This window comes from Lemur catta, chromosome 15 (genome assembly GCF_020740605.2).
Source record: "Lemur catta isolate mLemCat1 chromosome 15, mLemCat1.pri, whole genome shotgun sequence".
In the NCBI taxonomy this organism is placed as follows: Eukaryota; Metazoa; Chordata; class Mammalia; order Primates; family Lemuridae; genus Lemur; species Lemur catta.
In genome coordinates, this window is record NC_059142.1 from 40514503 (window position 1) to 40539730 (window position 25228).

At 54.1% G+C, this 25228-nt stretch overlaps 1 protein-coding gene across 4 annotated transcripts; it reads right to left on the minus strand.

Moving 5' to 3' along the window:
- Nucleotides 1-957: 957 nt before the first annotated feature.
- MPP2 (MAGUK p55 scaffold protein 2) lies at nt 958-25228 on the minus strand. 4 transcript variants are annotated; one of them, XM_045526683.1, is made up of 13 exons: nt 25143-25228; nt 22435-22498; nt 17174-17292; nt 7876-8028; nt 7566-7715; nt 6965-7192; nt 6067-6198; nt 5852-5957; nt 5700-5768; nt 5319-5480; nt 4419-4621; nt 3937-4065; nt 958-2749 (listed from the first exon to the last, which is right to left on the minus strand). In XM_045526683.1, the coding sequence occupies exons 2-13, from the start codon at nt 22463-22465 to the stop codon at nt 2573-2575; spliced, it is 1659 nt and encodes a 552-aa protein (XP_045382639.1). In that variant the 5' UTR covers nt 22466-22498; nt 25143-25228; the 3' UTR covers nt 958-2572. The 4 variants fall into 4 exon arrangements, with proteins under 4 accessions (XP_045382639.1, XP_045382636.1, XP_045382637.1 ...); XM_045526680.1 differs by having other exon boundaries at nt 5852-5981; XM_045526681.1 differs by lacking the exon at nt 25143-25228 and adding an exon at nt 23757-23769 and having other exon boundaries at nt 5852-5981.

A 25228-nucleotide genomic window follows, 5' to 3' on the forward strand; every position in this document is an offset into this window, starting at 1 on the left:
GTGATGTCACCTATGGCCCGTGTTGTTGAGCACCTGGAACCAATCCTAGTGTTATCACTGGGAGAAGCCATGACACTTTCACAGAGGGTGAGCCTGAGGCCCAGAGAGGTAGAGGGACATTCCTGTGGCCACAAGTTCCGAGTGGGGCTCAGTGGATTGGCCATGGAGTCCCCATGGATGCTCAGAGGCTCCTGGCACAGCCTACAGAAGGAGCATCTTATGGGGCTGGGAAGTGTGGAGGGGAGGGATGGGGAAAGGAAAACATCACAGAACACAAGACGTGTTGCTCTAACTTCCCTTCTAGAATCATCTGTTCAGTGTTCCCCCATCCACCCAACACCAACCAAAGACAAACGGAACCAGAAGCCTTTCTTTTTCACATTTAATCAAAGGAAAAGAAAGAAAACCAGTCAGAGAGAAAACTCGAGATTTGGATGGCTGAGGGAGGAGAAGGGCTGGGATGGAATGTGGACAGTGGGCGGCTGGGTGCTCATTCTCCTGAGTCCCCCAAATACAGGCATTCACAATGGGAGGAGGGAGAACAGAGTCACACACTCCTGTTCCACCCCATGCCTGGCAGAAATGGTGGTCACTGGCTTCAGAAGGTAACCAAGGGGCCAGGGTGGCTGCAATAGCAGATCCTTCCCAGCCTCTACTCCCAAGTCCCCCAGGGGTGATGGGAACTGGCAAGTGACCCCCTGGCCTTAGGTCAGCTGGAAAACACCTTATTTTCTCCCCACTTCCAGTCCCCTTAGGCTGAGAGTGAGGTGACTCGAGGGAGAGCTGAATTGAGGATGAAAAGGACACCAACTAAAGGGGAAAGAAGAGCACGAGGGTGACTGCATAGCGTGCGCAGAGCTACACAGATGCGACAGGTGCAGGCTTGACCTTTACATCTCTTGTATCTCCTATGCAAATGCAAATGAGAGTCCTAATATAATAAATATATTTCTAATATTTGTAATAAATATTCTGTTTATTCTCCCTCCCCTCCCCTAGGAAATGGGCACACAGTGGTTGAGGGGCCAGCTTTGGCTGACACTGCAGTGAGGACTAATTAGACACTCAGAGGAACCGGGAGGCACAGGGGTTGGGGTGAGTTGTCCCCTGGGAGGACGGGTGGTGGCACAGAGGGAAGAGGGATGAGGATGAGATGCCTGGGGGAGTCTAGGACAGCATCTTTTTCTTAAAGGGGATTCTCCTATTTTACAAAACTGCCCTCCACAAGGACTGGAGGGTGGCATCTAGGGTGGGGGGTACAATAAGAGCAGAGGAGACACCTGGGGGGGCAAGGCTCTGGAATCTGGGACAAAGGTTTCATAAGAAATGGGGCTGGAGGGGAACCCCCAGAAAGGGGCCATTCTCTCTCCCCTCCCCCAAAACCAAACCACACACAGACACACACACACACACACACACACACACACACACACACCAGTGCCAGGAACAAGACCAGGTGCCCCAGCACAAGGACCCACAGGCTGTGCAGACTACAATGTGAATGGCGCCCCCTGGAGTTGTGCCTGAGGAACCTGCCAGAGGGCAACCATCCCTCCCCAAGCCCATGCTCCATGGCCTGGGGCTCTCAAGGGCCCCCCTGCACTCCTCCTCAGCCTCTCCAGGCCAGCAGCCCTGATGCAAGTGGGCTACCTGGACCCGACCCCAAAGAAGACCAAAATGGACAAAGGTCATGGTCTGGGCGCCGAAACGTGTCCCCACTGTGGGCCATGGAGAGCTGGGGGCTCTTCGGCCAGTAGTAGCAGGCTCCTCATCGCAGGGCTCGGCCCTCCAACCCATCCCTCCCTCGGCTGACCCGCTGGCCCCTGCCAGCCTCACCCACAGGGAGCAGGGCTGACCTGCTGGGCACATTGGGGAAGTCTGTGGAGAGACTCCGGCAGTGAGACGCTGTGGGTGAGGGAGGGACAGAGCGGCCTCTGCCCCTGGGACCCTGCTCCTCTCTGAGGAAGCTGAGAGCTGCACTGCTCCCCAGCTGGGGCCACTGGCTCTCGCTTTGGCCCCTCCAGCCTTCAGGGTGGCACCAGGCTAGCACCACTGCCCAGGGCTGCCTGGCTGCCAGAGGGCCTGGCTCCCATGGCCACATGGAAACAGCCCAAGGCCTGCCCCTAGGATGCAGGGGCGAGAGGCGGGAGGAGCCCAGGAACGGGGTGAAGGTGGCCAGTCCAGAGGAGAACGGGTGACCGGGGAGAGGTGTCAGGGGGCAGTGTACCTACTGACCGTGTGGTCCCAAAGCAGCTTTTTTCTTCTCTGGACTGAACATTATGGAGGGGATGCTGACATACTCCTGGGCACAGCTTGGCCCTCAGGGGCGATATCGAGTGGCCAATGGACATTGGGAGTAGGCAGCACCTGGGCACAGAGGTACCCCACGAAGGCCCACCTCCCTGGCAGTGCACGTCTCTACGATGGAGCCAGACTTAGGGCCAGCTGGGAGCTGTTACCCAGGGAGAGCCGGGGTGGAGGCTAAGGACTGCGGCAGGGGCCACGGGTGGGGAAGAGGATGGATTCAGGTTCTGGGTCTCAACACGAGGGGCTGAGGCCCTGCTGAGCAGGCTCAGTACACCCAGCTGACAGGCACCCACTGGGGCTCTGTCCGCAGCTTCTCCATGGCCGCCTGGAGCTCGCGGAAGGTCCTCTCCAGGTTGCTGTTGACCAGGCTGAGGTCAAAGTAGTGCCCGTAGCCCCTCTGGATGCGGCTGCTCTCCTCCACCGTGCGCCTCAGGTCCGCCTCCTGCAGGGCACCAGGGACGTCCCTCCAGTCAGGGGGCCCCATGCCCTGCTCCCCTCCCCCTCCCCAAAGCCCAACCACACCCCTCCCTGCATGCCCCCCAAGATGGCTCTACTGCAACTGTGGACAGATGAGGGAAGGAAGGAAATAAGTTTTAGCACGTGCCAAGCGCGGCACCAAATGCTTTGCAACCCACGCAAGTTCCACTACAAGTCTGCAAGGCTGCAAGGCAGGACGAGTTTGCTCCCATTTACAACAGAGAAATCTGAGGTACAAAGAGGTCCCACAGCTGGCCAGGGGCTGAACAGGGTCTGCCTGACTCCCAAGCCAGTGCTCCCTCCAGTCTGACTGGGCCCCTTGGCTATGCAGCACGGGAGCCTGGTACCAGGGCAACCCACAAGTGCCCACCGCAACCCCCACCCCGGTCCAGGGGAAGCTGGCTGGGCAGGGTGGGGCAGGGAACTTCACGGCTGACTTAAATAAGCCAAAGCCAGCTATGTCCCAGCAGCTCCAGTTGGTCACATCTGTTGCCAGGGAGGGGGTGGCCAGTGTTCCCTCAGGGGGCCACGGGCAGAAGGGAGCCCAGTCCAGGTAGCCTCTCCCGAGCCCCGCGGACCTGGGGCCTGGGAGCTGCAGTACCAGGCGTGGCCAGCGGAGGGACCCCTGAGCTCAGAGCTCTGCAAAGCCCACACCTCCTGGAAAGGCGGCAGCAAGGCGCCGGTCCTGCTAGCAAGCCTGCAGATGCGGCCTGCTCCCAATGCTAACTCACCCCTCCAGCCGGGCGTCCAGCCTCTGGCTTCCTCCCTCTCTTCAGCCTCCCCTGAGCTGTAAGCACCCCCGAGCCCACCTAGCCCACCTCTGGCCCACAGGTCTTCCAGGGGCCCTCTGGAAGTCCTCTGGCCAGCCCTCTGTCCCTGCAGAGTGGACCGAGCAGTGCGCCTGGATTCAGAAGCTCCTGCACCCCAGGCTAGCTGTGTCCCCGGCTCGCTCTGAGACTTTGGACACTTCACTTCTCTCAGACCTCCCTTTCCACATCTATAAAGCCGGGATCACAGTCCTCCCTCACTGATAACCTGAGTGGCCACCTCTCCCCTCACCCAACACCACCTCCTTCTCTTCATTAGCTGGGGTCGTGCCCCCGCACCCCAGGCAGCCAGCAGACCCCTGCCCCTGCACCTCAGAGCCCTCACCGTCAGCTGCTTGGTGGACACTCCACTCTCTAGGGCGGCCCGGTTCATGGCCCGCAGAGTCTCAAAGTCTGGGGCCTCGATGAACACCACGTAAGGGACAAACTCGGCTGTTCTCAGCACCTTCACTGCCTGCGGGGGGAGAATGGGGGTCTGGGAGTATATCCTCACATCCGCCATGGGAATTGGAGGAAGGCTATCTGGGGTGACTGGGTGGTGGGCACCTGAGAGTGGATGAGAAAGGAGTGTCTGGGGCTCCGGGACGAGTCCTAGGGACGAATGGTAGCCCGGCAGCCATGAAGTGGCTGGAGGAGACCAGAGAAGGAATGGGAGACCTGGGAGGCTGAGAAAGAGGTCCCGGGTGGGCTGGGTCCCTTGCAGTAGTTAAGGATGGAGGGGGTGCATGGGTGTGTTTGGGTGACAAGTGCCTGGAAATATATGGGGGAGCAGAGAGGATGCTGGGAGGGAGCAGGTGGGGGCGGTACCTGGGGGTTGACATCCAGCACGCACACCTTGCCGGCGGCGACCACACCCCGGATGGAGTCGATGCGTGTGCCATACAGGTTGCCCTCGTATTCACCATGTTCCAGGTAGCGCCCAGCACGGATGTCAGCCTCCATCTCCCCCCGGGACACAAAGCTGTAACCCTGGCCCTCCCGCTCTGAGTCCTTGGGTCGCCGGGATGTGTCTAGGGTGTAGGAGGGGCCAGATGGGCACAGGCAGGTCACCTACCTCAGACACTCATGCACACGTCCTACCTGTGCTCGTCCGTTCTCACCTTGCCAGCACTGCTGCCTCCCCACACCCCTGCCCTCGCCCTCTCCACTGGCACACACGCAGAGACAGGAGATGTCCATGCTAGGAGGACCTGGTCCAAGCCAGTGTGCACAGATGGGGGGCTGAGGCCCAGAAAGGGTAATGTGCAGCCCAAAGCCACACAGTAAGGGCAAGCAGACCTGGGGCAGCACTCTCATTCCTGCCCCCAGCAGCCAGGAGCTTCCGCCACTCCTGCTGGTCCGGTCACTAAGAAGCCCTGTCTTGTACAAGGCCACACGCAGCTCATAGCCCTGTTTCACCTGGATCCCCAGTTGGACACTCATTTTTTTCACAGCTTTTGTTATAGCAAGTGAAACATGAGAGAAGGCAAGGGAGCCAAGCCCAGCCCACTTGGCCACCCGCTGGGGCGGGGGGCGCCTCTCTCACCTCTCCTGAGCCTGCAGGTCCCCCACCCACCCGCAGAGGGCGCACACCCAGCACCGCACACCCGAAGGTGCTACCTGACCTGGTGCCGGTGAAGATGCCCATTCAGGGGACCCAACCCTGGCTCCCAGGGCAGCCTCTACTCCCTGCCGCCCACCCAGCAGTGCCCCGCAGAACCCACTCACAGGGCACCGTGGTGCCGTAGCGATCTGGATCCCACATGATGAGCTTGTTCTTCAGGCTGCGCCGGCCCACACCCTGAGCGCCAATCAGCACCAGGGTTTTCCGGCGGAACGGGGGCATGCGGGCCACCTCCTCGTAAATGAGCAGCTCATGGCGGTCAAACTCTGGACACAGGGAGATGGCACTGCTCATCAGGCTACACGGTGGGGGAGGGCAGAGCTCTCAGGGAGGCCAAGGGCAAGAGGGCTCAGAACCAGGGGAGCAGGGAGGAGCTGGGAGGGACTGGCCAGGCCTAGGGACAAGGCTGGTGAGCGTATTCACAAGTCACTGGGGGGAAATGCAATGTTAGAAGAGGACCGGGGAGAGGGGACTCTAAGACCCACCTGCATTCTTGGTGGTCAAATACATCATTCTCTTCTTTTTCTTTCCTGAAAGGCTGCCGCATAGGGTCCCTAGCCATAGTGAGATGGGTGAGTGAGGCAGGCAGGGCGCTGCCAGATCCCAGATTGGAGTCTGGGGTGGGGGGACCTCCTACCTGAGGTCGGTGTCAGCTCCAGGTCCCGCTTGACAAATGCTTTCCGCTTCTCCTCCAGCAGCTGGCTGGGGATGAGCCCGGCACTGCCCCCTTCTACGTGGCATGCCTGAAATGGGCACGAGACGAAGACCTGCCTGAGCCAGAGGACCTCTCCCCACACCCTCGCCTCCCCCACACACCGTACCTGGAGAGGCTGCAGGGTGCCCAGGGCTCACCTGCCACCAGTTGGCGTCGTCCTGGTTTACAATCTGGAGCAAGTCCCCAGCGTTGAAGCGCAGGCCTGCTTCCTTGCAGGGGATGAGGCTGTCTCGGACCGGGTCATAGTCAAAGTGGCATTTCACAAATACCTGGGCCCAGGAATAGGAGAAAGGTCAAGGGAAGGGGAAAGGGAAAGCTCCCAGGGGTGGGAATGGGGGGTGTCACACAGCACGCAAGAGGTGCTGGCACTGCCTCCCCACCAGAAGAGTGATGCCACCAGGCCCGCCTGACCCACCTCCCTGGTACCAGCCACCCTTCGTGTCTAGAACTAAGGGGACTAGATTGAGGGGTGGGGAAACTGCGCAGGACTGGGATGGGCCTCAGGACCAAGGAGGCGGGATCACTGGGTAGTGGACAAGACCTTGGCACCTAATCCCGGACCCCCCCCACCTCCTCCCTTTGGAGGGGTCTCTAGTAGAGGGCGAGAGAACCAATAGGAAGGATAGGCAGAGCAGACCTACACAATCCACCAACCAGGAGGCAGCTGTCTGGGGCACGTGACAAGCCCCATCCTGAGCATGCGCACCTGCACATGTGCGCGAAGACCACTGCACACAATACAGGTGTTCGCTGGTACACGCTCGGGCCAAGGATGCATACACAATTTTTGTACATATGCATGAGTGCCTAAGTATAATGCTGGCAAATGCATGAGCCCATGCACGTGCATCACACTTAGAGGCCTGAAATGGCCTGTACTCAGCTGCCCCCAGCCTGCAGGTCCCACTCCCCATCTCGCCTGGAGCAAACCCGCTAGAAAGGAGGGGCTCCATGAGACCTGCCACCCCAGCAGCTAGGAGGCTCAGCCATCCCTTGGGCCTTGGGCTGGGTGAGGGACTGGGCGGAGGGGCCCACCTGGCGGGGCAGATGGGGCTCCTGGTAGCTGGGCAGGATCTTGAGGATGACGCTGCCGCTGGCGCTGCGCAGGAGCTCCTGCAGCGCGCGGGGGTCGCTGCCCACCGGCTGCCCGTTCACCTCCTTGATGATGTCACCCACGTGCAGCAGGCCTTGCTGAGCCACCATGCCCCCGTGCAGAATTCGCGCGATCACCAACTCACCGCCCTCCACGCGGAACGTCACACCCTGGGGGACCGAGGGCGTGTATGATGGGGCCCCAGCTGCTCCAAGTCAGAATCTTAAAATAGGTCTCCTAATAGCCCCTCTGTTCCTGTCCCCACCCGCCCTCACAAAGTCCTTATCCATCCTTCTGCCCAAATTCTTCACTTATAGGAGGCGCTAATTGGGGAAAGTGGGCAGACGGAAAGGGTCCTGACACATGCATGTGCGCAGCTGCGTGCACAGTGTCTGGTCTCCTCGGTCTCCACAGGCCCTGCTGGGGACAAAGCTGAGTCCATCTTCGCCCTCTCCTGATCTTTTTTTTTTTTTGTCCTCGACTGGTTACTCTCGATCCCCACCCCCACCAGACCCCACCTCTGACCCCGCCCAGCACCCTCACCAGATGCTCTCCAGCTGTCTTGCGGATGCCCACCATGCGCACCGCATCAGGAGGTACCGGCTGGTTGCTGAATGTGGGGTCCAGGCCAGGGCTGGGAGGTGGTGTCTCATAGGTCTTTGAGGCCACAGAGTCGTGCGTCTCCAGAAGGGACTGGGGAGATGGTGGGATGAGGAGGGACAATGGGGCAGTGCCCTGTGGTCCCTTCCCATCCCAGCTCCCAACTTCCCACCCGCCCCTCCCACGGCGGCACGGCCCAGGCGCCAACCCCGGCCCCTTCTGCTCTCCCACTCCAGCCCCAGCAGCCAGGAACCTGGAAGTGGGGCTCCTGGAGGATGCGGGCCAGCTCCGCGGCTGTGCTGCTCTGCTCCGCCAGCTGCGCCAGGTCCCGCAGGATCTCCTGCACCAGCTCCAGGTTGTTGTCTCGGACAGCTTCCAGCTTCGTCTCCTCCAGCCTTTCGTGGGCCTGGGGGCGGAGGCAGGAGAGGTGAGGCTGGGCTCTTCCCAAACAGTGGGATCCCAAACAGTGCCCCTCCTCAGCTCCCAGGCATTTTCCCACCCCACCCCGAGCCCCTTCCCAGCTCCAGCCCCCAATCCTGACTTTAGAGCCCGCCACAGCATTGCTCCTCACTCACACACAAGCACACTCACAGCAGTGCATGCAATTCTCTGCTTTCTCTTTTCTTCCCCAAAATGATGATTAAGACTCAGTTTAAGGAAAGGAGAATCCACAAGACAAACCTTCATTTCTATCCCCTTGCCACAGAGGGTCATCAAAAATTATCAAACTGTCCCTAGCCCCCAGGACCTTATACACATCATAGTTCAAGGACAGCTTCTTTCACCCCACATCATGGTTGGGTGTGACCTTGCAGACCCTGTAGCCTAGGATGAGGAAGCCAGGAAGGTGGAGTAACTTTCCTGAGGTCACTGGGACTTGAACCTGGGTCTCCAGGCCCTCAACCCAGTGTTCCCAGCAAGTTTGGGGACAAAAAATCAGTACATTGTGCCAGGAGAGGGCCCTGCACCTACTTGTTGCTCTACTGGCTCTGGGCTCCATGACAAGGTGCTCTGAAAATGGAAAAGGAAGCCTTCACCAGTGACAGCCCAGTGAGGAGCATTATGTTAGGTGGGTTGGAAAGAAAGGAGTTTCATTTCAAGAATATATATGAAGACTTTTTTCCCCCTCTGAATCATTTGAAAGATAGTTGCAAACAATACAAGCCACTTCATCTCAAAGTATTTCAGCATGTATCTCCTAAGAACAAAGACATTCTGCTGCATAAACACAATACCATCATCCTATGCAAGAAATTTAACATTGATATATTGATACGATATTATTTAACAGACAGCCCATATTGAAATGTTCACTCTTGTCCAAAAATATCCATTATAGTTCTATTTTTTCCGATCCAAGATCTAATCAATGATCATATGTTGTATTTGGTTGTCATATCTTTTTATTCTCCTTTAATTTAGAACAGACCCCAATAACTTTTGGACTTTCAGGATATTTTTAGATTTATCTGATTGTTTCCTCATGATTAGACTTAAGTTAATTGTTTTGACAAGAGTTCTACATAGGTGATCTTTTGTTTTTCCCGTCCTTTGAGACCATGTGACAATCCTGTTCCCCAATAATCCTTCACCAATGGATTTAGCATCCATGTATGACCCTTGCCCAAATCAATTATTATTAATATATTAGAGACTGCAAAATAGTGACTATCTATCATCCCTTCTACATTTATTAGGTGGCATTCTACTATAACAAAGAGCTTTTCTTTTCTTCCTCCCACCCTGCCTGCCTCCCTCTCTCTCTCCCTCTCTCTTGGTATCTCTGTGGATTTTTGTTTACTCAATGTGTCCTAATCCATTACTGTCACTATCTTCATTGGCTCAATTTATCCCAAATTTGTCCAGTGGGAGCCCCCTTCACACCTGTGTCCTGTTGACATGTTCCCATCAGTTCTTAAGAACCTCCCTCATTCTGGCACAGGTTCATCTGACACTTTCCCCACTTCAGGTGTGGAATCAGCAATTTCTCATGCAACTCAGACTCCTTTTGGCAGGGAACGGTATTTAGAAACCAAGATCTGAGCACTCGGTACTTATTGCTTCTGATGTGTCATTTCTTTAGTAGACATTTGTCAATACTGATAGTTCCAATTAACGTCAAACTCTACAGGATTTTCCCCATCTTCCCTCATTCCATATTTGTATCTCTCTTCTCCTTCAGTGGAATTTATTTCTCCATAACATCAACATATTTATTTATTTGATCTGTCCTTTAATATTCAAAAAAGTATCAGAATTGCCATACTACTGCTACTCCCTATCACAAAACTACTAAGAAAAAAATCAAGATGCATCTGCAATTCTCTCTGTTCTCAGAATATTAATGTCTAATAGAACTTATAACATTAATGGAAATGTCCTGTAGCTCTTCTGTCCAATATGGTAACCACTGCCCACATATGGGTATTGAAATGTGGCAAGTATTTTATTTAAGTGTTTTACTTTAAGTATTGCCTTAGTCCATTTTTGCTACTATAACAAAATACCTGAGACTGGATAATTTATAAATAATAAAAATTTATTTCTTACAGCTCTGGAGGCTGGCAAGTCCACGATCAAGGCACTGGCATTCGGTGTCTGGTAAGGGCCTTCTTGCTGTGTCCTCACATGGCAGAAGGTGGAAGGGTAAAAAGGGCCTACCTGGTTCCCTCCAGCCCTTTTTTTTTTTTTTTTTTGAGACAGAGTCTTGCTTTGATGCCCGGGCTAGAGTGAGTGCAGTGGCGTCAGCCTAGCTCACAGCAACCTCAAACTCCTGGGCCTAAGCGATCCTATACTGCCTCAGCCTCCCGAGAAGCTGGGACTACAGGCATGCACCACCATGCCTGGCTAATTTTTTCTATATATATTTTAGTTGGCCAATTTCTTTCTATTTTTAGTAGAGACGAGGGTCTCGCTGTTGCTCAGGCTGGTCTCGAACTGCTGACCTCGAGCGATCCACCTGCCTCGGCCTCCCAGAGTGCTAGGATTACAGGTGTGAGCCACTGCCCCCGGCCTCCTCCAGCCCTTTTATAAGGTCACTAATGCCATTCATGAGAGCTCCATCCTTATGAATCAATCACTTTCTGAAGGCCCCACCTCTTAATGCTGTTGCATTGGCAATTAAGTTTCAACATGAATTTTGGAAGGGATACAAACATTCAAACCATAGCAATTATTTTCATTTCAACTTAAGTATTTAAATAAATAGCCATTTGTGGCTAGTGGTTACTGTATTAAATAGCACAGCCTTAGAATATATCCCATGTAGGTTGTATAGGCAGAGTATTGTGGGCAAAAGTTACTTGAATTAATTCCTCTTCTGTACGATTATGCTAACAATTTGACATACAAATAGAGTCACTTATCTGTCCTTAATTTTAGGATTTTTAAAATTCTTTTTAATTTAATCTTGTTTTTTGAATATGTACATTTTCATGGTTCACGTTTCAACTCTATATACAAAGTAAACACAAAGTATCAATTCCATCCTCATTGCTTATACCTCACTCACATCCATATCCTACAGGTTAATCCTTTTTGTTAGTTTCCAATTTATCCTACCAATTTCTTTACACAAAAATAAATATTTCCCTTTCTTTCTTATATCAAAGTTAGAACACTGTATATACTCTTTGATACCTTGGGGCTTTTGTTTGTTTAATTGATTAGGTTTGCTGTCTGGCTTTTTACTTACCAGTATGCCCAGGAAATCACTCCATGCAGATCTTCCTCTATTATTATTTTTTTAATTACTGCATTTGACTTCATTGCTTACTGGAGTCCTGTAATTTATTTATCCAGTCTCCAAAGTTTCTAACATTTTGCTATTGCAAATAATGCTGCAGTGAATAGGCTTGGCATAGTATTCTATATCTGTGGAAAAGATCTTCCATGTAAACTCCTAGAAGTCTTGCTGGGTCAAGCAGTAAACATATAAATATAAAATAAACATAAGTAATTTTCTTATGTAATTTTCTTAAGTAATTGTCAATAGATATTGTCAAATTCCCCTCCATGGGGCTTGGGCCAATTGTCCTCCCACCAGCACTGTCTGAGAGATTTTCTCAAAGCTCACCACCAGAGTGTTGATCAAACCTCTGACTATCTGCCAATCACATGGATGAGAAATGATCTCTCAGTGGGGCTTAATTTGCATTTTGCTTATTATGAGTGAAGCCAAGCATCTCTTCATATGTTTAAGGGCCATCTGCATATCATTTTCTGTGAACTATCTGTTCATGTGTTTTGCCAATTTTTCTATCAGGTCTCAGATTTTTTCTTTTTCCCATTTTAAGAAAATGTTTTCTCTATTTTGGGAAGATTAGCCCTTTATTTGTGATATCTCTTGCAAATCATTTCCCCCCAGTTTGTCATTTGTCTTTTGATTCTGCTTATGGTATTTTTGCCATGCAAAAAAAAAAATTGTAGTGTGGTTGTGTTTATTAAGCTTTCATGCATCTGAATTTTGAGGCATAGTTTTTTTAAAAGGTGGGGGTGCTTTCCCCAGATACAGATCCATGTTTTCTTCTAGGACAAGTGTGGTTTATATTTTCACATTTAGATCTCTGATCTGCTTGGAGTTCATTGTGATACATGGTGTGAGGTATGGATGCACTTTGATGTCTTTCAAAATGGCTATCTGGATGTCTCAATGCCATTATTAAAAATTCATAAAATTGTTTGATTTTTTTTTTAGGTGTGAGAATGGTGGTGTGATTATTTTTTTAAAAGAACCCTTATCTTTTGATGTATATACTGAAATACAGATAAAATTATATTATCTCTGAGATTTGCTTCAAAATAATTCAGGAGAGAGGGAAGTGGGTGGAGATACGGATGAAAAAAGATTGTTCACGAGTTGTTAAATGTTGAAGTGGGGTGATGGATGATAGGGGTTTGGGATACGGTTTTGAAATTTTCCATAACAGAAAGTTTTTTAAGCCCATGAAATAGGGAGATTTTAATAACATCTCATAGGAATACTATGAGGATTTGCTGAGATGGACACAGTGGCTGGCACACAGCAGGTGCTCAGTAAAGTTTAGATGTTTTCTGCCTCTGTTCCCCTAAACAGGCCTGGGCAACAGCATGGCCCCACAGTCACCCAAACCATCCTCTGCCAAGTGGCCAGCATTATGGACTGACTCCCGCAGCCTGGCTGGGCAGAGTGTTCCTACTGGGGGAAGGAGATAACTGAAGGGGCAAAGGAGTAGCACTCGGGGACAGGGACGTGATCCTAGTCACTTAGCTCAGCACAGCCCACAGACCCCTCAGTGAGAGATGGAGATGTCCCTGGCTCTGTGTCACCACTGTGCCTAGGATAATGCTGGGAATTCAAACCCCAACAATTGAGTTTCAAGAATGAACAAAGGCACTCAGGCAGTGACAGTCTCACCACGGCAACCCTAGTGGTGCTCCTTCAGTTTAACGGGAGCCAGCTCTGGCCCAGCTGTCCCATGGTGAGCACCAGAGAAGTTGCTCATTTTGGCCTTAGCACCTTGTGTGCTATGTATGGGTGGGTGGAGGACAAGTTTCCCCAGGAGACTTGCTTGATCAAGGGGTCGCCAGGGAGTCTCCTAAGCCACTAACCTCCCATCTTTGACTTAATGGCACCCCCTCCCCCGCCCAGGGCTGATCCATCCCTCCTCCTGTGGCCACCCCAGGGCACTTTATACCTGCAGATGTAAAAGCACAGCTCTCCAAGGTTAACCCGCACAGCCCAGAGGAAGCTTTAAACATTTAATCATTCAAATACAAAACAAACACCTCAGCAGGCTGACCTAAACAGCTGAGGGACCAGCATGATCACAATTTGCAACACACTTTTTGGGACTTTGGAAACTCAGAACTGGATTAATCATAATCCTTGGCTTATGATATGTGCTCATGATTGGTTTGCACATGGCTTCTTTGTAGTTAGTTAGTATTAGACATTTTTATGGATATAACAAAGATCTAAGAACCCATCACCCAAACTAAAAACAAGGCTTTTGACAATATCCTACATCTAACCACATGCCCCACCCACCCGTCCCCTTCCAGAAAGCCCCATCTTGGTTCCCTGCATTCATTGTCCCCAGCTTCCTGTTTAAAGAGCTTTAATATATCTGTATGTATTCTACACAGTCCTAAAACAGATATGGTTACTTCTACCTTTACAAAAAGGGAATCATGGTTTTATTTACATATTATTATATTAAATATTAATTATGTAATATATTAAATATTATTAATATGCAATACATTGTTATACATTATATAATATATTATTAAATATTATTAATATGTAATATATTATTATATATTTATATATTCTTCAGTGCAGCCTGATTTTTTTCACTTAATATTATTAAGTGAAAAATTATTTTACTTACTACTTTTTCACTTACTATTATTTTGCTAAGATTTATACTTGTTTTTCATATCAAGTGGTAAATGCAGTATTAGAGGCTTCAGGTCCCAGAACCAGAACCGTGACTTGAATTTCTGCAGCAACCATTTGTCTCATTCTGCTCTGAAAATCATCCTCAGCAAAGCAGGGGCTCAAGCTCATGACAGACCAAAAGCATGGGCCAGGGACACACCGGTTCATGGTGGGCCAGCGCGCCCACCTGGCTCTGCCAGCTCCCGATTCGGGGCCACCCAGCCATCTCTTTGAAAAGCTTTTCCCTCCGCCCTCCCACTCCAACCCCTCTGACTGTGGCAGAAGGAATTCTCATTTGAAGCCCAGGCTCATAATTAAATAGTTCAGAAACTAAAAGGCATCCCAGTGAGGGGTGTGCCAGAAGGTAAAGGAATTCTTCAAGCTGAGTTTGACAAATGTGACTTGCTCTGGCCAATGGTGCTTAGCAAATGTGATGCAAACAGAGGCCTGGAAAGTGCTTGTAATTTGGGGCTTGTCCCCCCTTGCTGGGAGACCACCACGTGAAGAAGCCTGGGCCACCCTCCCAGAGGAGGAGACCATGTGGAGAGAGGGGTCTGGCCACTACAGCCATTGCAGCCTTCCCGGCTGAGACACCGGACATGTGAGCGCGGCCATCCTAGACCACCCAGCCCCAGCTGAGCAAGCCCAGACCAGACAACCAGCCAACCAGCAGTCAGAAGCAGAAGAGCCAAAGCACGGTTGTTTTAAACCACTACACGGTGGGTGGGCAGTTATGCAGCAAGAGCTAACCGATAGGCTGGGCTCCCCGCTGCTGTACCCTCTGTCTGTCATGTGCCCTTGTCAGAGTCCCCATCTTAGTGACCTCGCTGGACCCTTATTCTTCTAGGGCCCTGTCTTGCTTTGCCAGCTCTCCCACCCCCATCTCCCCATAAGACTAGAGTCCTCCCTGGGAATTGCAGTCCAATGCTAAGACTATATTATAATGACTCTCTTGGGTTTAAAAGAAACTCATAACCTCCACCTGGCCCCACCGTGACTCTGAGAGATCAGTGTCATTCTCCCCACTTCTCAGAAGAAATAACTGAAGCTCAGAGAGGTTGACAGACATGCCAAAGTCACACAGCCAGTCAGTGAAACTTCTGACTCCAGACCCTGTGTTCTTAGATCTTCATCTCATGTGAGTTAGTTCACACGCTGCATTCATTTGTCTCCCAGCCGACAGATGTCCTCACTGGTAACAATTTTTCAGAATTTCTGAATGTCACCTGCGTTGTATTCCTCACCTTGGCCTTGCCTGCTGTGAAAACACCTGATCCACGTCAGCCCTCCCAGATGCCAGCCACCTGCCAGGGCTGCCACCTGCTGTCTGCAGCCAACCACCTGGATTTATGATCTCCCTGCCAGATTTGACTTTTCTCCAGAGCCTTTAACTCTCCGGGTTTGTCCCCTCAGGCCCTGCACCCCCCCCCAACCCCCCCACCCCACCCCGTTCCAGATCTGCCCAGCCTGGCGCCTCCTGCACTGTTTGCCACATCCCCAAAGAAGAGAGTCAAGGTCAGCTCTGCAAGGGTAAGGGCATGAGGCCAACAGCTACGACGTGCGGTTCCAACCCGGTTCCTTTCCTGTGGGTTTTTGTACCACTTTGCCAGGAAAACCAAGTTTTTGCAGCTGGATTTTTTATCAAAGAGCTGTGTCTATTACATTAGATATCTTAGAAATCTATGTATATATAATAATTAAAATCGGTGAGAAGGAAGAAGTAGGTCCCCTTGTCCAACATTCTCTATGTTTGAAACATGCTTAATTACTTGTTTTTGGTTATATATATATATATATATATATATATATATATATATATATATTTTAGAGACAGGGTCTTGCTATATTGTCCAGGCTGGACTCAAACTCCTGGGCTCAAGCAGTTCTCCTGCCTTAGCCTCCTGAGTAGCTGGGACTACGGGCGTACTTATTTTATTTTTAATAAATGAGCAGAATCCTCAATCACTGAATGAAAAGCAACCTGCCTTTCTCCAGTCTCCTCCCATCTGCTCAGCTTTCTCTTCCCCAGAAATTCCTGCTGTTAACCCTGTCAGACTTTTCATCTTGCCTTGTCAACAGCTCCGCAAGTCTTCAACTGCCCCACAGATGATAAGTGACCAAGCTGTGTCCCAGGGACAAGTGTCCCCTGTGGCTGCTCCCTCCCTCCAGTGGGACCTGGTCCTCCTCCACATCCACACTCCATGCCAGGGCTGGCCACAGCCATCCTGTGACACAGTCCCCGCCCTGTAGAAAACCCACCTGGTATGATCTGGCTGTACCACCTTCTCCCTCCCCAACTTCACTGTCATTGCTGACTTCCTGGTCACCCCCACCACAATTCACAGAAGACCCTGGGGACTGCCTTAGCCCTCTCCCTGCCTACCATAGCCCCAGATTCCAATGCCACCATCACACCACTGCTTAAAAACCATAGAGGCTCCTCAGTGCTCATAGGAGGACGCCCAGACCTGCCAGCCTCTGCCCAGCTTACACTCCTCGCCTCATACCTGAGGCTCCAGCCTCACACCAGCACTTACAGCCCCTGCACACTTCTCTTTCCCACCTCTGCTTCTGCTCCAGCTCTGCCTGTGGCCCAGAGTGCCCTCCCCTTCCTCCTCATCCTTCCACACTCAGCTCAAGTGGCCCATCCACCAGGAAGCCTTCCCTGCCCACCCCGGGCTGGATTAGGCACCTGCTCCCAAAATGCCTGATGTATCTGCTTCTATCACTGCTATTACCAAATTGCCTTATCATTTTCTCTTTCCGTGAGTCTCTCCCCCACCTGACACATGGCAGACCTTAAAAAGACATCTGCACAAAACACTCAAAGGCAGAGGGACAGGTGGGATGAACTCTGGGGATTCCACCACACAGGCACGCTGGCCCCACCAATCGCACCCTCCACAAACATCTGTCCACGCACTCACCAGCCAGGTGTGGGGGCCGCCCCTCTACCTGCAGCTGCTCAGGTTCATCACCCGGGCATGATGTTCTTCCACATACCCCTTCAGGGGGCCACTTGTGCAACATGCCCCATTCTCAGGGGCCCCCTGTGGCCAACACACCATCCCCTACCGTGCCTCCCCAGGCCCAGTGTCATCGTGCCCACCTCCCTGGAACACTGTACCTTGGCCAGGGATCTTACTATGGGACTTTCCATAATGCCTCGAAGGAAGATCAGGTCCAGCTCCGCAGCCCCCGTGGCATTAGGGAGGGATCCCAGGTTGTCCAGGACTTGCTGCATGGCTGGGGGAAGGGGTGGGCAGTGAGACACACAGGTAGCAGCTGGGCACAGAAGACTCAAACACACAACACCCCCCCTCCCCCCTCCCACATCCTACAGAATACAGCCCCTCCCCAGCAGCATGTCCCTCCCTGCCCAGCACAGGTACCCCAGGCCTAGATCAGGGGCCCTGAGAGGAGAGGGCAGTGGAGAGAAGCAGTTTCCTTGGCCTGTTCTTTCTACCCTAGGTAATGCCAGCCTGGGCAGGTGGGAGGCTCCGGGCAACAGGAAAGGACTCTGAAGTGGGGGCAGAGGAGAAAGGGAAGCAGATGTCCAAGTTCTGCCTTGCACCAGAGAACCACAGGCTCCTCACTCAACCTCTTTGGGCTCCTCACTCAACCTCAGATGGGCTGAAGCCCCAGTACTCTGCCACATGCACCTGGCAGAGTCAAGCCCAGAGTCAAGCAGGCCCACACAGGAGGCAGGCTTTGTGCAGCATCTAGTCCAAGCCGCACCACTAATTCAGTGTGATGTTGCACAAGTCACTGTCAGTCACTGGCCTCAGTCTTTCCATCTTGTAAAATGGGTGGGTTGGACTAGATGATATCTCTAGACCCTTCAGCTCTGACATACAGTGATCTATAATCATTGAGAAATTAATAAGGATGACAGGAACCGAAGCTGAGGCCCAGAATGTTGGCAGGAACTGGGGAAACAGGCGCCAGGAGCCTGGGATTGCTGTGGGCACCCAAGGGCAGAGGTCAGACCAAGTTGTCCCAGGGATCAGCAAACTCTCAGCCTGGGACGGGACATAACCAAAGACATGAGAACACCTGAACCTGGGCCACAGCAATGGCACTGAGGTCTGTGGTGGGAGTTGCCTTCACCTACTGGCAGAGGTGGGAGCTCCAGGCTGTGGCAAGTTCTGGGGGAAGGAAGGAAGAGAAGCAGAGTGTGCCCAGCTGGGGGCAGAGATGGGCAAGAGGTATCATTACTCTGCCACCCTGCCACCCACACCTACATCTACATAACAGCACCCAAACTATGAAGGAGGCGGGTAGACACACTCCCTGGCACCTCTCAACGCTCTTGTCAGTGCTCCCCTCCTCCGGAAGGAATGGGGGTGAGGAGGAGGGGCACCGAAACTCCAGCTGGCAGAGAGGGTTCAGGGACTCCTGGACTCCCATCTCCTTCTCGCTCCTCTCCCCGCCTTCTCCAGAAACAACATCTAAGCCTGCCCTCCAGATCCCTCCTGCCCAGGCCTGGGCTTGGCATTGGTCAGAGACCTGCAAAGCCCTCAGTGGTCTCTGAAAAAGGCCAGGGTAGGGCCCATTCCCACTCTGCCGGGGCATGCTGGGATTCAGCCTCCGCAGCCTGCCAGTTATGGGGATTGGACTGAGCCAGGGAAGTTGGTGCCCTCTGTCCAGGCCAGCTCTCCTGGAGGGCCGTGCCCCTAGATCCCTCTGGCTCCTGGGGGCCCGCTCCTAGGGCACCCTCCCCAAATGCCCCAAACCGCACAAGAGGAGGGTAGATTAGGGGCCAGCTTCCTCCGCCCCCGCCCCGCCCGCCCTTCCCTACCTTCCCTCCGGAGCTCCGCTTCCTCAGAGGAGCCCAGGGATATACCCTCCAAGGAGGCCCCGCTGCCTGGGCTGCCCGCCATGGCACCCCAGCCCCAGGAGCAGCCCGCACGCCGCCGTCTGCCGCCTCCCCAGCCAGAGGGGGACCGCGCGGGAGAAGGCGGGCCTCGGGAAACGCCCTCTGCAGCGCCAGCCAATAGCAAGGCTCAGCCGCCGTGGCCGCCCTGCTGATTGGCCAAGACCCCGACTGGCGCTGCCGCGTGGGGAGGGGGCGGTAACAGGGGTGGGAGAAGGGCGGTGGGAAAGAGGGTCCTCATCCTACAGATGGCCCGATCCCCGGATCCCCAGCGTTTTAGTACCCGTGGGGGTGGGGAGGAGGCGGCTAAGAGGTGTGGGGGGAGCGCGTAAGCGTGAAGCATCCTTCACGACCGGTGCGGCGCCCAGAGACGCTCCCCTCACAGCCGGCTGCAGGAAACCCGGGGGACAGGGGGTCTTGGCCCCATCTTGTTCCTGTCCCCCTCTTTTTTCCTCTAATACACCCCATGCCACTTCTAATACACTTCTTCCTCTAATACACCCCATGCCACCTCCTCCTCGTGCCCTCTGACCTCTGCTCTCTGTCCCCTCTCCAGGCCCTGTTTCCTTTCAATGACCCCTTCAGTCAAACGTAGTCCCCAAGAACGACTCTGTCCTCCACCAGGAGGTCGTAGCACCACAGTAGCTTGGTGCAAACACCTCAAGCCCCAAATGCCTCCCCGCACCTGCCCGCCAGCTCTCCACAGGGGGAGGCGGGGTACATGGGGGAGGTGGCACCACTGTGGGCAGGTGAGGGTTCCCAAGCACTTCTGGCCCCGCACCTCAGCAGCAGCCTCTCTCCCGCGCCCCATCTCTCGCATTAGCTTTGGCCAAAGGGGTGATGCCCAGAAGGCAACTCAGGCACCTTAGAACTGGGGAAAGGAGAAGGTGAGGGCACATTTATGCAGCAGGGAAAACAGAAAAGGTAGGCAGGAGGGAGGGACTTGGCAACAGCCCAGTGCCCCCATTTCTCCGAGACCCTGTACCCAAGAGGCCACCACAAGGGTGCTGCAGCCACCAGTCAGCCATTCCTTGAGGAGTGGCACCAGGTTGCATTGCACCCCTGGTTGCCATGGCATCAGGATTACACACCAGGACAGTAACCCAGGGATGCGAGAGAGATTTAAAGGGACAGCTGTACCTGAAAGCAGCTGCCCAGACCCCTGCTATCCCAGCCTTGATTCAGCGGGAAAGGCGGCGGGTCAGTAGACACCAGGGGCAAGATAAACTCCCAGCAGCCTGAGCAAGAGTGAGACCCTGTCTCTACTAAAAAATAAATAAATAAATAAAATTTGCTGGGCATGGTGGGACACACCTGTAGTCCCAGATACTCAGGAGGCTGAGGTCGCTTGAGCCCAGGAGTTTGAGGTTGCAGTGAGCTACGATGACACCACTGCACTCTACCCAGGGCAACAGAGCAAGACTCTGTTTCCAAAAAAAGCCAAAAAATGATAAACTCTCAGCCCCTGTCATCACCCACATATCTCCCAACCCACCCCAACCCTCAGGGAAAGGCCCCTCACTTTACTCAAAGTAGAGTTGGGTCTCTCTGCAAGAGGAATTCACCCACACCATTGCCCTCCCTCCAAATGACCATGCCGAGCCAGCGACCTCGGTGAAGGGTGGGAGAAGGACCTTGCTGGCTTCACCTTCTGCAGAGTCCAAAGCAGGGATCTCCCAGGGAGGGAGGGGAGGCGGAGCCTGACCTCACAGGCAGGGGCAGCTGTCTCTCTGCCAGTCCTGTGGAAAGTGTACCGACCACCAGATGATAAGGGGCAGAACCTGCCATGAGATTTCTGAGGCTGGGAGCTAGTGCAGCCCTGAGTGGGGCCGAGGCTGTGTGAGGGGAGAGAAGCACTTCGTACTTCTTCCTTTGGATATGGGAAGCCAGAAGCAGCCTGTGGCACAACAGCATGGAGCAGGAGCCCCAGGAGTCCTTTGGGGAAGCAGGCCCCCCACCCACACCCCAAGGCTCCGCTCCCTGCCCTGTCCCCTTCAGCCTCCACATGCCCCTAGCAACTGGCCTGCAGCAGGGAAGCCAAACTGCTGGGCCTGCTCCTCCCTCTCCACCCCCAGCCAGGCACTATTAATGGGTTTACTGTCCAGCCCAGATTGAGAGGCCTTTAAGCACAGGCTCAGGGATGGGTTTAATTAACCCCTAAGCAGCTTACAGTGGGGCCTGGCAGGCTGGACAGGAGATGGAGGCCCTGAGCCCTCTCATGCTGCAGAAGCTGGGGGACACTGGCACAGTCCCTCCAAGGCCTGGAGAAGAGGCCTTTCCTCAGGGACAAGAGTGTCACAGTTTAGGCTCTGGCTCACTCACAGCAGCCTTAACTTTCTCAGACTTTCTCAGAGGAGAAGGACAGGGGAGTCATTCTGATCAAAATGGGGCAGGGGAGGGGGCTGTGCTGTAACTTCTTGCAGAGGCAACAGCAGGGCTAGAGCAAGGGAAGGAGCTGCGTGGGAGGGAGGCATCCGGGCGGGGGGCAGCTCAGACAACTCAAAGCAAAACCATAGCAGTGCACAGCTGCTAGGGCCCTTCCAGAGCCTCTAGCACAGGGAACTTAACCTGGTGGGTCCCTGAACACACTTAAGGGGGCCCATGAGCCCCTGGAATGGAATGCAGATTTCGTGCATGGAAGCACGTGTCCATGATGAGGGCCCACAGTTGCCATCAGATTCTCAGAGATCCAAAATCCATAATAGTTAAACACACCGACCTTGTCCCATCACCTCATCTTGGGGGAAACTTAGGTCCTCCATGGGAGGTGACCAACTCAAGGCCAGGGTTAATGCCAAAACAAAAGGTCAGCAGCAGCAGCAGCATAATAATTGTGACTATTCCTAACAGTGATGAGCTTTCCTCTGTCACAGCCTTTGAATCTCTTTTCAGAAGAGGAAATACAAGCTCCGAGAGGTTAAGCACCTTGCTCCTGAGGCTTTTCTAGCTTGTCTAAGTGGCCCACTCCCTTGTCCTAAAGCCTCCTACAGAGCCACATCCAGCGATCCTGACCTGGTATTCTTGCCCCTCCAGTCACAGCTTCCTGTGCCCCAGCATCCCTGTCCACCTCTAGCACATGCTGCTCTAGTGGGCACCACACTGTGACCTTCTCAGCCCCAGGCTGTGCTGCTGTACTCCCTCCATCCCCAAGCCATCTTCCAAGGCCCACCTCCAGACCACCTCCCAGGGGTACTTCCTAACCAGCCTGGCCCCATGCCATTGCCCCCAGTCCCCCACAGAGGTGAGTTGTGCTGTGCCTCCAGCCCTACCCTGGAGTAGGTGTGGGTCTTTGATTCCTCCTCTGCTCTATCCCAGCACAGGGACCTCACACACAAAGGAGATGGCCACAGAGGCTGCAGGAATGAATGGCTGAGTGGGTGGAGCAGTGGGGGGGGGCAGTTTGTTTTTACCTGGAGTTGTGCAAGTGCCTGACTGCTGATCCCCACTCCTATGTCCTCACCTGGTACCCTCTGACCCCCTGAAATCAGTTGACATCCTCACTGCCTTCTTACCAGACTCGGAGTTGGTGGCGGCGACCGGCATGGTGAGGTAGGCAAGGGCTCTGAAAGGTCTCTCCTGGAGAGGGGAGAGAGGAAGATGAGAGAGTGCAAGGACAAAGCCATGGGCAAGGGAACACAAAGGGCCCCCCTTCAGGAACAGCAGACAAGGTAGGAGAGAGGCACTGCCCACAAGCTGGGGGTGGGTGGTAACAGAGACCCCAACAGTCCTGGCATGGATATTACACATCTATTTCTCTGACAAGTAGGAAACCAAGGAGGATCAAGGGGTTAATTGATTTGCCCAAGGTCACAAAGCTACTAATGAGAGCTACAATGAATACCCAGGTTTTATGACTCAAAAAAAAAAAAAAAGTGTTTCTGCCTGTTCTTGCTCTCTCTCTCTCTTTTTTTTTTGAACAGGGGGTGGGTAGGTAAGAGTCCAAAACTTGAGTCAAAAGCAGGAAAACAAGTATTCCCAGACAGTAAGTGCCATGAGCACAAGAACCACATCCATTTAATTTGCCTCTGGAACCCAGGTAGATGCTCCACAAAAAATTTGTCTGCCTGGCCTGGCTGACAGAAATGACATCCTACTGCTCCAAGTCCTCTCTGGCTTGCTCTCTCCCCTGTCCCCTTCTTAGCCCAGAGCTGGCAGAAGGAAAGCAGGGCCTCTGGGCAGAACCAGGCATGGAGTCTGTAGCCCCCAGCTCCCATCCCTCTCCAAGCTAGGGTGGCTCCCCTACTGCCCCAGAAGGGGGTGAGGGGGCTTACACCCCACTCTTCCTTCCTTTGCCTTCCTGGGCATGTGCTGCTGGCTAAAACCTTAATTCCCAGTTGCCATGACAACAGGAGTCAGCGGCTCACAGCAGGGGTGGGGGAGTGGGGGGAAGCAGCTGGCAGTGCCCACTTCAGGACTGAATGCCTGCTGCGGGGGTTGAGGGGAGCCACAGCAACTTCATCTCCCCCCAAAAAGCATATTTTTCCCAGAGGGACCACTACCTGATTTCAATAAAACCCTCTCTGTTCCCCCCCCATTCCCCTCCCAGGCCTGAGCTGGTCACCTGAGCTCAGGTGGTAGAAATTACAGAGGTGAGGGGGCTGGGTCCCTTTCCTTCTGGATCTGCCCCTAAGGACACGGAATAAAGGGACTTTCAGGGAGAGGGAGGCCACTCCCTCTCAGCCAGCACTGAAGATGGAAGAAATGCCCAGGATCCACTGTGCCAGCCAGTGTCCCTGGTGCCAATCCCTGGTGCCAATCCCTACTGTCCCTATTCCTAGAGAGCAGGGGCGTGAGATCTCTTCCTTCCTCCTCCCAGGTCCTGATGACCTCGAACCTGGAGCCTTCTCCTGGCTGGCGCTACTCTGTCGCATGGAGGCACCGGCAGGGTCAGAAAGAAGACTCCAGGAATCCTCTTCCTGCCTAGAAGTGGAGGGTAGGAAGAGGCTGGGAGGGTCCTGTATGGAATCCCTCTGCCCAGAAGTGTTGCTCAGCCTGCCTGGGTTTTCTCCCTGGGGAGTCGTTTCCCCAGGCCTCCCTCAGCCTGCACCGCCACCCCCAGCCTCTGAGAGGGCGGGCCGGCTGTGCCCACAGGAGAACGGCAGTGCCAGGCAAGCCAGCCTGGCTCCGTGCCAAGGTCCAGGGCCCAGACATCTGGGAAGCCGCAACTCGGCTTCCAAAAACCTGGGCCCAGGTGCCCTCTCACCTCTGCCCGCAAGCTGTCCACATCCCCCAGAGTGTCCGTAGGTAATGCACCAGCCGTGAAAGGGGGCGGTTTCCTCCAGCCTCCCACCCACCCTTCCACCAAAACACATACAAAGAGGTGTGAAGAAGGAAGCTCTAACAAAGGCGTTTTGGAGACCGACAGGTCGTGGGGAGGGCTGGACAGAACCGAGGGTCAGAGGATGGGGTCTAGAGGCCGGGCCGACGTGCACGCACTGGCAATCAGATCGCCCCCGCCCCGCGAGCCCAGCCCTAACTCGCTGGGCGCTAGGACCTGGGGGAGGGGGGTGTGTTGCGGGCCATCAAAGGAAGCTCTTTGCGTGCGCGCTCGCTGGAGACCAGGGGATGAGGTCACTGAATGACTGTCCCTCACCTCCCGCCCCCGTCCTCATCCCCCCGCCTTAGTTGACCTAACTTCCTGACCCCGGCTCCTAGCTTCTGGCACCGATCCCCTCCCAAGTCCGCAGGCCCTTAGCCTGGCCCCCGACCCGCCCCCCTACGGCCTGGGAGGCGGGAGAAGCAGTGCGCCCCCTTCCCGGGACCCCCTCCCAGGAAAGATCGAGGTGTTGGCCTCCCGGGATCGGGGGCGAACGTGCATCCAGGACCCAGCGCAACCTCTGCCTCGCTCCCCCACCCCCGGAAGCGCTCACAGCGCGGTCCTTACGTAATGCCGGGCTTCGAAGTCCCCCCAGCTCGCACAGCCCCCGGAGAGGCCGCGGATACCCGGGCCCTGCTCAGCTCTCCACCTCAGTGCCCGAAGTCACTTTGGAACCCTTACAGCGGCGGCAGAAGACAGCGTCAATGGGCGGCGGGGTTTGTTTCTCCCTACTGACACCCCAGAAAGAGGGCCCGGGGGCGGGGGGAGGAGAGGGAGGGGATGAGGAGGGGGGAAGAGCCGGGGGAGTGTGGACCCAGAGAATAGGATCCTCAGTGCGATGCCAGGACGGAAGGGAGGCAGGGGTCCCGGGGTGGGTGCTGGCTGGGGGACGGAGACGCCTACCTGCGCCCCGGGGAGCCCCTAGCTCGGGGCGGCTCCAGCGCAGCCTGGCGCTCGGCGTTTATTGCTTGTCAATCGCTAGCCCGGCT

What these genes read in the sequence shown, in the direction of transcription:
- MPP2 (XM_045526680.1), bottom strand. Translation starts at nt 22,465, where the DNA reads ATGCCGGTCGCCGCCACCAACTCCGAGTCTG. An exon ending in ACGACGCCAACTGGTGGCAG is followed by an intron (nt 5,982 to 6,066) that starts GTGAGCCCTGGG and finishes TGGCTCAGGCAG; the next exon opens with GTCTTCGTCTCGTGCCCATT. An exon ending in TGCTGGATGTCAACCCCCAG is followed by an intron (nt 4,066 to 4,418) that starts GTACCGCCCCCA and finishes CTCCCCCCGCAG; the next exon opens with GCAGTGAAGGTGCTGAGAAC.